Source organism: Salmo salar, chromosome 29 (assembly GCF_965601325.2).
Source record: "Salmo salar chromosome 29, fSalSal1, whole genome shotgun sequence".
Taxonomy (NCBI): Eukaryota; Metazoa; Chordata; class Actinopteri; order Salmoniformes; family Salmonidae; genus Salmo; species Salmo salar.
The window spans coordinates 27,937,677-27,952,059 of NC_138319.1; the positions used below are offsets into that span (position 1 = coordinate 27,937,677).

General features: G+C 45.4%; 1 protein-coding gene across 1 annotated transcript in view; it reads right to left on the reverse strand.

Annotated features, from left to right (window-relative positions):
• The window catches only part of LOC106590468 (D(3) dopamine receptor), a 59,022-nt gene that overhangs the window by 21,093 nt on the left and 23,546 nt on the right, over positions 1-14,383 (reverse strand). Inside the window, exons 4-6 of the mRNA XM_082970766.1 lie at positions 11,168-11,304; positions 8,154-8,350; positions 4,215-4,280 (exon numbers count right to left, since the gene is read on the reverse strand). Coding sequence (XP_082826892.1) covers positions 4,215-4,280; positions 8,154-8,350; positions 11,168-11,304 — 400 coding nt within the window. The remainder of the gene's footprint in view (positions 1-4,214; positions 4,281-8,153; positions 8,351-11,167; positions 11,305-14,383) is intronic.

The following is a 14,383-nucleotide window of genomic DNA, read 5'->3' on the forward strand; positions in this document are numbered from 1 at the left end:
GAATGGTCTGCCTACCAATGTGAGAGACGCAGACTCAGTCTCAACCTTTAAGTCTTTACTGAAGACTTATCTCTTCAGTAGGTCCTATGATTAAGTATAGTCTGGCCCAGGAGTGTGAAGGTGAACGGAAAGGCTGGAGCAACGAACCGCCCTTGCTGTCTCTGCCTTGCCGGTTCCCCTCTTTCCACTGGGATTCTCTGCCTCTAACCCTTTTACAGGGGCTGAGTCACTGGCCTACTGGTGTTCTTCCATGCCGTCCATGGGAGGGGTGCGTCACTTGAGTGGGTTGAGTCACTGACGTGGTCTTCCTGTCTGGGTTGGCGCCCCCCCCTTGGGTTGTGCCATGGCGGAGATCGTTGTGGGCTATACTTGGCCTTGTCTTAGGACAGTAAGTTGGTGGTTGGAGACATCCCTCTAGTGGTGTGGGGGCTGTGCTTTGGCAAAGTGGGTGGGGTTATATCCTGCCTGTTTGGCCCTGTCCGGGGGTATCATCGGATGGGGCCACAGTGTCTTCTGATCCCTCCTGTCTCAGCCTCCAGTATTTATGCTGCAGTAGTTTATGTGTCGGGGGGCTAGGGTCAGTCTGTTACATCTGGAGTATTTCTCTTGTCTTATCCGGTGTCCTGTGTGTATTTAAATATGCTCTCTCTAATTCTCTCTTTCTGTCTTTCTCTCGGAGGACCTGAGCCCTAGGACCATGCCTCAGGACTACCTGGTATGATGACTCCTTGCTGTCCCCAGTCCACGTGGCCGTGCTGCTGCTCCAGTTTCAACTGTTCTGCCTGCGGCTATGGAACCCTGACCTGTTCACCGGACGTGCTTGTTGCACCCTCGACAACTACTATGATTATTATTATTTGACCATGCTGGTCATTTATGAACATTTTAACATTTTAACATCTTGACTATGTTCTGTTATAATATCCACCCTGCACAGCCAGAAGAGGACTGGCCACCCCTCATAGCCTGGTTCCTCTCTACGTTTCTTCCTAGGTTTTTGGCCTTTCTAGGGAGTTTTTCCTAGGGAGTTTTTCCTAGCCACCGTGCTTCTTTCACATGCTTTGCTTGCTGTTTGGGGTTTTAGGCTGGGTTTCTGTACAGCACTTTGAGAATATCAGCTGATGTACGAAGGGCTATATAAAAATAAATTTGATTTGATTTTGATTTGTGTGGGGTCTGTGCTTTGGCAAAGTGGGTGGGGTTATATTATGCCTGTTTGGCCCTGTCCGGGGGTATCATCGGATGGGGCTACAGTGTCTCCTGACCCCTCCTGTCTCAGCCTCCAGTATTTATGCTGCAGTAGTTTATATGTTGGGGGCTAGGGTCAGTCTGTTATATCTGGAGTATTTCTCCTGTCTTATCCGGTGTCCTGTGTGAATTTAAGTATGCTCGCTCTAATTCTCTCTTTCTTTCTCTTTCTTTCTTTCTCTCTCTCAGAGGACCTGAGCCCTAGGACCATGCCTCAGGACTACCTGGCATGATGACTCCTTGCTGTCCCCAGTCCACCTGGCCGTACTGCTGCTCCAGTTTCAACTGTTCTGCCTGCGGCTATGGAACCCTGACCTGTTCACCGGACGTGCTACCTGTCCCAGACCTGCAGTTTTCAACTCTCTAGAGACAGCAGGAGCGGTAGAGATACTCTGACTGATCGGCTATGAAAAGCCAACTGACATTTACTCTTGAGGTGCTGACTTGTTGCACCCTTGACAACTACTGTGATTATTATTATTATTTGACCAGGCTGGTCATTTATGAACATTTGAACATCTTGGCCATGTCCTGTTATAATCTCCACCCGGCACAGCCAGAAGAGGACTGGCCACCCCTCATAGCCTGGTTCCTCTCTAGGTTTCTTCCTAGGTTTTGGCCTTTCTAGGGAGTTTTTCCTAGCCACCGTGCTTCTACACCTGCATTGCTTGCTGTTTGGGGTTTTAGGCTGGGTTTCTGTACAGCACTTTGAGATATCAGCTGATGTAAGAAGGGCTATATAAATAAATTTGATTTGATACCTTAGTGTTATTTGGCACAGGGACTATGGTGGTCTGCTTGAAACATGTTAGTATTAAAGACTCAGACAGGGAGAGGTTGAAAATGTCAGTGACGACACTTGCCAGTTGGTCAGCGCATGCTCGGAGTACACGTCCTGGTAATCTGTCTGCCCCAGCGGCCTTGTGAATGTTGACCTGTTTAAAGGTCTTACTCACATTGGCTGCGGAGAACGTGATCACACAGTTGTCCGGAACAGCTGATGCTCTCATGCATGTTTTAGTGTTACTTGCCTCGAAGCGAGCATAGAAATTATTTAGCTCGTCTGGTAGGCTTGTGGCACTGGGCATCTCTCAGCTGTGCTTCCCTTTGTAGTGTGTAATAGTTTGCAAGCCCTGCCACATCAGGATGAGCGTCAGAGCCGGTGTAGTATGATTCAATCTTAGTCCTGTATTGAAGCTTTGCCTGTTTGATGGTTTGTCGGAGGGCATAGCGGGATTTCTTATATGCTTCCGGGTTAGAGTCCTGCTCATTGAAAGCGGCAGCTCTACCCTTTAGCTCAGTGTGAATGTTGCCTGTAATCCATGGCTTCTGGTTGGGGTATGTACGTACAGTCACTGTGGGAACGACGTCATCGATGCACTTATTGATGAAGCCAGTGACTGGGGTGGTGTACTCCTCAATGCCATCGGAAGAAGTCCGGAACATATTCCCGTCTGTGCTCGCAAAATAGTCCTGTAGTTTAGCATCTGCTTCATTTGACCACTTTTTTATTGACCGAGTGACCGGTGCTTCCTGCTTTAATTTGAGCTTGTAAGCAGGAATCAGGAGGATAGAATTATGGTCAGATTTGCCAAATGGAGGGTGAGGGAGAGCTTTGTACACGTGTCTGTGTGTGGAGTAAAGGTGGTCTAGAGTTTTTTTCCCCTCTGGTTGCACATTTAACATACTGATAGAAATTCTATAAAACTGATTTAAGTTTCCCTGCATTAAAGTCCCTGGCCACTAGAAGCACCGCCTCTGGATGAGCATTTTCCTGTTTGCTTATGGCGGTATACAGCTCATTGAGTGTGGTTTTAGTGCCAGCATCGGTCTGTGGTGGTAGGTAGACAGCTACGAAAAATACAGCTAATCATGAGATACTCTACCTCCAGCGAGCAAAACCTCGAGACTTCGTAGATATTGTGCACCAGCTGTTGTTTACAAATATACATAGGCCGCTGCCCATAGGCCCTGATCCTCACAAAGCACCCCAATCTCTTTCAGCAAAATCTAAATTTCTTTCTCCAGCAAATGACGGGGATGAGGGCCTGTTCGGGTTTTTGGAGTATATGCTTCCCTAGTCATTAAAGAAAAAGCCTTCGTCCAATTATTGGTGAGTAATCGCTGTTCTGATGTACAGAAGCTCTTTTCATAAGAGACAGTAGCAGAAACATTACGTACAAAATAAGTTACAAACAATGCGAATAAAAAGTTACAAGTTAGCATGGTTAAGAGCCGATAAAACGGCAGTCATCCTCTCCGGCGACATCTTCGCCATGATCTGGTCCATAGACAACCATACTGTTGATCAGGGCCCGGTTTTCCAAAAGCATCTTAAAGCTAACTTCATTTTATAGGTTCTAAGATTAACTTAGCCTTAAGATGCTTTTGGGAAACCGGCCCTGGTCCAAAGACAACCCTTTGCCTGATATTTAGATGTAGCTGTTCGCTTTCATATTTCCCCTATAATCAGGGATTGATTCAGACCTGGGACACCAGCTGACCTGACTCTCTGACATTTAGTCATGATTCCACATGTCTCTGTCCTGATCTCCTCCCCACCCTGTCAGGGACCCTGCCCCTTCCTGGTTCACCGCTTCTTCCTTCCTGTTCCTCATGTTTCCGCCTGTCAGTCTAAACTCGCGTATAACAGCCGAGCCTCGCAGCCCTGTTTACAGGGGGGAATTAAAGCTTGTCATTTGCTTCATCTTTGAAGTCATTTGTGGATTGGTGTGACAAATAAAGCGGGACACCCTGAGCCTGGCAGTGAGGCGAGGAGAGGAGCCCGGTATCAGAATTCAGATTTTCAGCTCCCTCACAGCCCGGGGGCAAGCACAGAGTAATGACATGGACACACGCAGGCACACACACACACACACACACACACACACACACACACACACACACACACACACACACACACACACACACACACACACACACACACACACACACACACCTCTTACCACTTTGATCCTGATGGGGGACAGGTCTCTGTTCTCCTTGGGGGACTCCTCCTGCAGACACTTCTCCTGGGAGAGAGAGATGAAGGGAGAGATAGAGGGATTGAGAGAGAGATACAAATGATGACTGACTCATCCTTCAACAGGTAAACACACGAGGCGAGAGGGAGAGAAAGATGGGGAGAGGAGGTAGAGAGGGGTGGCAGAGAGGAAATATCACACCTAACTCACCCTTCAAAGGGTAAACAACTTTTTTCCAGCAGTCAGCACCCTCCCATCCGACCACCCATCCATCATCTACCCAACCGTCCATCTACCCATCCAATCACCCACCCACCCACCCACCCATCCAGCCATCCACCCACGCACCCACCCACCCACCCATCCATCCATCCATCTACCCATCCATCCACCCACCCATCCATCTATCCATCCACTCACTCACTCACTCACCCATCCATCCATCCATCCATCCATCTACCCACCCACCCACCCACCCACCCACCCATCCATCCATCCATCCATCCACCCATCCATCCACCCACCCACCCATCCATCCATCTATCCATCCACTCACTCATCCATCTACCCACCCACCCACCCACCCACCCACCCATCCAGCCATCCACCCACGCACCCACCCATCCATCATCCATCTACCCATCCATCCACTCACTCACTCACTCACTCACCCATCCATCCATCCATCTACCCACCCACCCACCCACCCATCCATCCATCCATCCATCCACCCATCCATCCACCCACCCATCCATCTATCCATCCACTCACTCACTCACCCATCCATCCATCCATCTACCCACCCACCCACCCACCCACCCACCCACCCACCCACCCATCTAGTAGCTGTTAACTAAACCGCCTGTGTCACAGGGCCCTCCAATAACTTAAACCGGATTCTCAATATCTTTGCCTGCTGTGTTGCTGATGATCTTGAGGTAAACTCTGCTTGAGGTGAGAAAAAACGACATTCTTTAATACAAAAATAAACAGGGGCTCTTGTCTCCATATCAAATGTTGCTCCAGTTAGCTGGAACTAAACCCCGTTGTAACATTCCCAAACAGCACTCTACTCCGTTAGTTCCCTCATCCCAGATGTCTCCTGGGATGTGACCTGACTACACAACCATCGCATAATGAATATGATCCAAACCTGGGCTTAAAGACTGGAAATGATCCCACAATCCGCCACTCAAATGAAGGATTTGATTTCATAACCAGCATGTCAGTAATACAATCCTAGTTATTTGACTTCCTTCCAGATGGTGTTGCTTGGTTACTAAGACAATTATCTGGTAACAATTGGCACTTTTTGTAACTAAAAATAATTTAATGGCCTATTTTACTGAAACCCAATTAAACAAAATAGTAATTTGTTTATAATTATCATGTAATTACCATTTGTTTGACAATGTGATTTCTAAGTAAATTGAACAAAAATATAAATGCAACATAAAGTGTTGGTCCCATGTTTCATGAGCACAGAGTAATGACATGAACGCACGCAGGCCCGCCCGCCCGCAGGTGCACCTTGTGCTGGGGACAATAAAAGGCCACTTTAAATTTAGCAGGTTTGTCACACAACACAATGCGACAGATGTCTCAGGTTTTGAGGGAGCTGACTGCAGGAATGTCCACCAGAGCTGTTGCCAGATAAGTGAATGTTAATTTCTCTACCATAAGCTGCCTCCAACGTCGTTTTAGAGATTTTGGCAGTACGTCCAACCGGCCTCACAACCGCAGACCATGCCAGCCCAGGAACGCCACATGCGTTTTCTCAAGCCCTTTTGTGGGAGAAAACTCATTCTGATTGGCTGGGCCTGGCTCCTCAGTGGGTGGGCCTGGCTCCCAAGTGGGTGGGCCTATGCCCTCCAAGGCCCACCATTGGCTGCACTCCTGCTCAGTCATGTGAAATCCATATACTAGTGCCTAATGAATTCATTTCAATTGACAGATTTTCTGATATGAACTATACCTCAGTAAAATCTTGAAATTGTTGTATGTTGCGATTATATTTTTGTAAAGTATAAGTCAAAAATGGACTGTAACATAGTGTGTCCTACAATCTTTCCACCTGCTACCGTCACATCATGGATATGACCTTAGTCACCTCTAGTGTAACGTAAATGACCCTGAAACCTCTAGTGTAACGTAAATGACCCTGAAACCTCTAGTCTAGTGTAACATAAATGACCCTGAAACCTCGAGTGTAACATAAATGACCCTGAAACCTCTAGTGTAACGTAAATGACCCTGAAACCTCGAGTGTAACGCAAATGACCCTGAAACCTCGAGTGTAACGCAAATGACCCTGAAACCTCCAGTGTAACGGAAATGACCCTGAAACCTCGAGTGTAACGTAAATGACCCTGAAACCTCGAGTGTAACGTAAATGACCCTGAAACCTCGAGTGTAACGTAAATGACCCTGAAACCTCGAGTGTAACGTAAATGACCCAGAAACCTCGAGTGTAACGTAAATGACCCTGAAACCTCGAGTGTAACGTAAATGACCCTGAAACCTCGAGTGTAACGCAAATGACCCTGAAACCTCGAGTGTAACGTAAATGACCCTGAAACCTCTAGTGTAACATAAATGACCCTGAAACCTCTAGTCTAGTGTAACATAAATGACCCTGAAACCTCGAGTGTAACATAAATGACCCTGAAACCTCTAGTGTAACGTAAATGACCCTGAAACCTCGAGTGTAACGCAAATGACCCTGAAACCTCCAGTGTAACGCAAATGACCCTGAAACCTCCAGTGTAACGGAAATGACCCTGAAACCTTGAGTGTAACGTAAATGACCCTGAAACCTCCAGTGTAACGTAAATGACCCTGAAACCTCGAGTGTAACGTAAATGACCCAGAAACCTCGAGTGTAACGTAAATGACCCTGAAACCTCGAGTGTAACGTAAATGACCCTGAAACCTCGAGTGTAACGCAAATGACCCTGAAACCTCGAGTGTAACGTAAATGACCCTGAAACCTCGAGTGTAACGTAAATGACCCTGAAACCTCGAGTGTAACGTAAATGACCCAGAAACCTTGAGTGTAACGTAAATGACCCTGAAACCTCGAGTGTAACGTAAATGACCCTGAAACCTCGAGTGTAACGTAAATGACCCTGAAACCTCGAGTGTAACGTAAATGACCCTGAAACCTCGAGTGTAACGGAAATGACCCTGAAACCTCGAGTGTAACGGAAATGACCCTGAAACTGACTGATCGTGACTGCAATGATCAAAGAAACTCCCCAAGCCTACGGCTCCTCAGATCCCACATTATCATATAACCTGAACTGACAGGTGAATAGAACTGAGCCTGTTCAACTCTCACATCACAGATACATTCCCCTATCTACATCACATGGAGCCAGGTCACCTAGACAGCAGAGCGGAGCTCACAGCAGCTCCTTGGAGAGGTTTTATCATTGTCACAACTGTAACGACGCCAACCTAATATCTGGATAATCGCCTCTCTCCATTTCCATGACAATTGTGCACGTTTTATACAATGGTGGTGGACATTGACATCCCCATGACAGATGCCACTTGTGACATTGGCTATTCATGAGTGAAATGTTGATGTGAGCGTGCAGGGTTTATTATTTATTTTTCAATGTCACATTGAGCTTGCTATCCCTTCTATAAGGAAATCCTTACATTTTACCAGACGCTCTTATCCAGAACGACTTACAGCAGCAATTAGGGTTAAGTGCCTTGCTCAAGGGCACATTGGCAGATTTTTCACCTAGTTGGCTTGGGGATTCGAACCGGCAACCTTTCGGTTACAGGCCCAACACTCTTAACCGCTAGGCTGATGCATGCATATGTGTTTGTGTGTTTTATGAGATTGAATGCACTCACTTCCATGTTCATTTGCACAGTCACTGTGGGACCATATGGCTGTGTTCTCACCGCGGAGGGCTGGGCCGAACCTGGCTGGACCTTCCCGCTGCTGGCCTGGCGGAAGGCGATCCTCTTCCTCCTCTTCCTGAGGAAGACGTAGATGCGGATGTACACCAGCAGGGTGACGATGAAGGGCAAGTAGAAGGACACCACCGACGAGTAGATGACAAAGTCAGGGTTGGAGATGGAGCACACCGTCGGGTCGTCTGAGAGAGGAAGAAGAGAACCACAGTGAGGAGAAAACCACTATGTTCAAATTACTAAACAATACACATCAACAACACGTCTCTTTTCAGCACCGCTCGTACGGCCTTCTAGCAAGATAACTCATCTGTTATTGACACACTTCATTTAAAAATGTTTGATACACATTGGTAAAATGCTACCTGCTCAAACCATGTAGCATTGACACATTTAGTTAAATCTCCACTTAAATTCATGGGTTGAGAAGCCTTCCATATTCTGAAAAATGGCCCATGTCGATTAGTGACATTGACCCCTTGTTGTGGAGTATGCAAATTGCATGTTAGCTCTGTTCATTTGGACGTGATTGAACACTGTTTGCTCCGGATCAATAGTGCATGCTTCACCACACAAGGACCCTAGGAGGGAGATTGACTGACTGAGACTGGAGCTCCTCTCCTTCCCAGCCTAGTACTACTACCAAACCCTGACTGGAGCACCTCTCCTTCCCAGCCTAGTACTACTACCAAACCCTGACTGGAGCTCCTCTCCTTCCCAGCCTAGTACTACTACCAAACCCTGACTGGACCTCCTCTCCTTCCCAGCCTAGTACTACTACCAAACCCTGACTGGAGCTCCTCTCCTTCCCAGCCTAGTACTACTACCAAACCCTGACTGGAGCTCCTCTCCTTCCCAGCCTAGTACTTCTACCAAACCCTGACTGGACCTCCTCTCCTTCCCAGCCTAGTACTTCTACCAAACCCTGACTGGATCTCCTCTCCTTCCCAGCCTAGTACTACTAGTAAACCCTGACTGGACCTCCTCTCCGTCCCAGCCTAGTACTACTACCAAACCCTGACTGGACCTCCTCTCCTTCCCAGCGCAGTACTACTACCAAACCCTGACTGGAGCTCAGCAAGTCCCCTGTTCTGGTGTAGTTCACCTGTGGGGTCTAATATCTCACCTGTTCTTAACCTGTTATGGCTAGGGGGCAGTATTTTCACGGCTGGATAAAAAACGTACCCGATTTAATCTGGTTACTACTCCTGCCCAGTAACTAGAATATGCATATACTTATTGGCTTTGGATAGAAAACACTCCAAAGTTTCTAAAACTGTTTGAATGGTGTCTGTGAGTATAACAGAACTAAAATGGCAGGTCAAAACCTGAGAGATTCCTTTACAGGAAGTGGCCTGTCTGACCATTTCTTGAACTTCTTTGCCATCTCTATCTTTTACAAAGGATCTCTGCTCTAACGTGACACTTCCTACGTCTTCCATGGGCGCTCAGAGCCCGGGAAAAAACAGAATGTCCTCATCCCAGCCCCAGGCTGAAACACATTATCGCCTTTCTCAAGTGGCCGATCAAGGGACTGTGGGCTTAGGCGCGTGCCCTGGCTGCCCCCGTCTTTGTGATTTTTCCTCTGTTTGCCGAAAAGGAGATTCCCGGTCGGAATATTATCGCTTTTTTACGAGATAAATTGCATAAAAATTGATTTTAAACAGCGGTTGACATGCTTCGAAGTACGGTAATGGAATATTTAGAAATGTTTTGTCACGAATTGCGCCATGCGCGCGACCCTTCTTTACCATTCGGATAGTGTCTGGGACGCACGAACAAAACGCCGCTATTCGGATATAACGATGGATTATTTTGGACCAAACCAACATTTGTTATTGAAGTAGCAGTCCTGGGAGTGCATTCTGACGAAGACAACAAAAGGTAATCAAACTTTTATAATAGTAAATCTGATATTGGTGAGTGCTAAACTTGCCGGGTGTCTAAATAGCTAGCCCGTGATGGCTGGGCTATGTACTTAGAATATTGCAAAATGTGCTTTCACCAAAAAGCTATTTTAAAATCGGACATATCAAGTGCATAGAGGAGTTCTGTATCTATAATTCTTAAAATAATTGTTATGCTTTTTGTGAACGTTTATCGTGAGTCATTTAGTAAATTGTTAGCAAATTCCCCGGAAGTTTGCAGGGGGTATGCTAGTTCTGAACGTCACATGCTAATGTAAAAAGCTGTTTTTTGATATAAATATGAACTTGATTGAACAAAACATGCTTGTATTGTATAACATAATGTCCTAGGTGTGTCATCTGATGAAGATCATCAAAGGTTAGTGCTGCATTTAGCTGTCTTCTGGGTTTTTGTGACATTATATGCTAGCTTGAAAAATGGGTGTCTGATTATTTCTGGCTTGGTACTCTGCTGACATAATCTAATGTTTTGCTTTCGCTGTAAAGCCTTTTTGAAATCGGACAGTGTGGTTAGATAAAGGAGAGTCTTGTCTTTAAGATGCTGTGAAATAGTCATATGTTTTTGTATTTTTGAGGAATTTGTAATTTGCGCCACGCCTATCATTGGATATTGGAGCAGGTGTTCCGCTAGCGGAACGTCTAGATGTAAGAGGTTAACCTGTGAAGTCTAATATCTCACCTGTTCTGTGGTGTCTTTATAGCAGTATCGAACAGAATTCTACTTCCATGACCTAATCTTTAAGGTGTGTCTCATCTGTTCCGTTGACTGTTGCCTGTTCCAAAATCAGTCTCAATAGCCACAACGGCCTTGACATGTCCTGTAGATGTCTAAAAGGACTGGATGGGCGAAAGCAATGTGATGATAACACTCCCAAGCCAACCAGAGGATTTGGTGGTGCAGCTACCATATTATACCCACACGATCCTTCCAGATCTATGAGGAAGTAGCACAGGCTTATAGGGCCTTGCTGGCTAGGGGTTCATTTCAAACTGGGTATCCATCTCATCAACACTGGCATGTTTGACATGCGTAAGGGGGTGTGGGCGCGTCTCACCTGTACTCACGTGTCTCACCTGATGTGTTGAATCCGAACAGAAGGGGGCAGGAGACAGCGAAGGCCAGGATCCACACTGTCGCGATCATGGCCGAGACCCGCTTCCTGGAGCTGTGTGTGGTGTTGTAGAGGACAGGCATCACCACCGCTGTGTACCTGGAGATGGATCACACAGACAATTTGTAAGAGGGAGTAGCCAAAGAAGTTGAAAAGTTAGAGGAAGAAACAAAAGGGAGAGGAAAAAAGTTTGTAAAAGACAGACGCCAAAAAAGTTAGATAAATTAGAAGTTAACAGAAAGAGAAGGAAGCACTAAGACTGTGATGTCAAGACCCACAATGGAACAGCAAACGAAGAGCTTTTATATTGAAACTGTTTCGCAATTACTCAATTTGACTATTCAGCAATATGACCAGTAAAGCTTTGATTAAAACCTGTATCAACCTTGTGTTATATGCCAATAATGCGTAACGAACATGTGCAAACAGAGAGAGTAGAGGCGGCGACGGAGAGGGAACAGTAATTAGGGGGCAAACCGATTCAGACACTGATGAGACAACACGTTTCATTACAACCAGCTTACTGCCATCACCATTGTTTAACCACATCAACGTAATTATTCATTTTCTTCTCACGCCGAAAGTAAAGGGGTGAGGAGGAAAGGGAAATGGAAAGGGGGACACCTAGTCAGTTGTACAACTGAATGCATTCAACTAAAATGTGTCTTCCACATTTAACCCAACCCCTCTGAATCAGAGAGGTGCGGAGAGCTGCCTTAATCGACATCCACGTCTTCGGCGCCCGGGGGACATTGGGTTAACTGCCTTGCTCAGGAGCAGAACGACAGATTTTTACCTTGTCAGCTCAGGGATTCGATCCAGCAACCTTTCGAGGTAGGGTAACATAGCACAAAAACACGAGAGAAACAATCAGAGACTAAAAATAATACTATCCCATTTTCTCTCTCTTACTCTCTCTCTCCCTCTCTTTTTGCTCATTTTCAAGCTGATCCTAGGACAGGTCAAAAAATGATGTGTGGAAAACAATTTAAAATAACTACATGTCAACAGTGAAGAAGCATTGGGCAAGAGGAATTGGAGCACTTCAGAACACTTCAGGGTTGATCCATGTTGAACTCTGACCCCTGGGCATGCACCATCACATTATCAATCAGGTTGTATTAATTTTTATATCTTCATACTCTTGGTTTCTCTTAATATCTTTTATTACTAAACACCATAAACTATGTGACATTATGAATGTCCTGCATTTACTACAAATGCATTGCAATACCACTGTATTTTTGTGCTTTGAATGGCACTCTATCAAATGCCCAAAACATACAGTACGAGTCAAAAGTTTGGACACACCTACTCATTCAAAGGTTTTTCTTTATTTGTACTATTATCTACATTGTAGAATAATAGTGAAGACATCAAAACTATGAAATAACACACATGAAATGTAGATTCTTCAAAGTAGCCACCCTTTGCCTTGATGACAGCTTTGCACACTCTTGGCATTCTCTCAACCAGCTTCATGAGGTAGTCACCTTGAATACATTTCAATTAACAGGTGTGCCTTGTTTAAAGTTAATTTGTGGAATTTCTTTCCTTCTTAATGAGTTTGAGCCAATCAGTTGTGTTGTGCCAAGGTAGGGGTGGTATACAGAAGATAGCCCTATTTGGTAAAAGACCAACTCCATATTATGGCAAGAACAGCTCAAATAAGCAAAGAGAAACGACAGTCCATCATTACTTTAAGACATGAAGGTCAGTCAATCCGGAAAATGTCAAGAACTTTTAAAGTTTCTTCAAGTGCAGTCGCAAAAACCATCAAGCGTTTTGATGAAACTGGCTCTCATGAGGACCATCACAGGAAAGGATGACCCAGAGTTACCTCTGCTGCAGAGGGTAAGTTCATTAGAGTTACCAGCATCAGAAATTGGAGCCCAAATAAATGCATCACAGAGTTCAAATAACAGACACATCTCAACATCAACTGTTCAGAGGAGACTGCGTGAATCAGGCCTTCATGGTCGAATTGCTGCAAAGAAACCACTACTAAAGGACACCAATAAGAAGAAGAGACTTGCTTGCGCCAAGAAACACGAGCAATGGACATTAGACCGGTGGAAATCTGTCCTTTGGTCTGGAGTCCAAATTTGACCACCATGTCTTTGTGAGACGCAGAGTAGGTGAACGGATGATCTCTGCATGTGTGGTTCTGTTGGAAGACTGTTGGAAAAGCATTACAGGTGAAGCTGGTTGAGAGAATGCCAAGAGTGTGCGTAGCTGTCATCAAGGCAAAGGGTGGCTACTTTGAACAATCTCAAATATAAAATATATTTTGATTTGTTTAACACATAATTGGTTACTACATGATTCCATATGTGTCATATCATAGTTTTGATGTCTTCACTATTATTCTACAATGTAGAAAATAGTAAAAATAAAGAAAAACACTTGAATGAGTAGGTGTGTCCAAACTTTTGACTGGTACTGTATATGCCCCCAGTTGCAAAGTCTATTCTCTCTGGATAAAAAATACATGATAATAATAAAGTTGCAATGTTTCCTGGGAGAGCAATGATAAATCATTGGGACCGCCGCTGTACTGCATCATTACAATACATACAGTGTACACATGATGCACACTGGACATTTAAACAGACTCTCTCTCTCTCTCTCACTCTCACTCACTCACAAACACAAACCACACACACACAAACCAATGTTCAAACGCCCACACACACGCACGGCCGCATGCATACAAACATCCTTCCCACCGAGGTGTAAATGATTCACCTGTCAGGACTAAGCTGCTAATCAGTGATTCTCAGTACAAAGGCACACACCTACAGAGAATAACCATACGCCTTCACTCTAAACAAACAAAAACACACACACACAATGTATTCTGGCCCCTGTTTTCCTATTTATTTGATGATTAAGAGCATGTTGTGCCCAATGGTCGTGTGGGTTCAGCCCCCATAGAGTTGTTAAATATGAACCATAACGTGAGCTGGAAAACTAAGCAAATAAATAATGTACTTACCCAATGCACATCCACAGTAAACACGATTAAGTTATTTACAATATCATACTGCACGCTAACCTAGAGGGTACAGGCACCTCCATACAGCACGCTAACCTAGAGGGTACTGGCACCTCCATACAGCACGCTAACCTAGAGGGTACAGGCACCTCCATACAGCACGCTAACCTAGAGGGTACA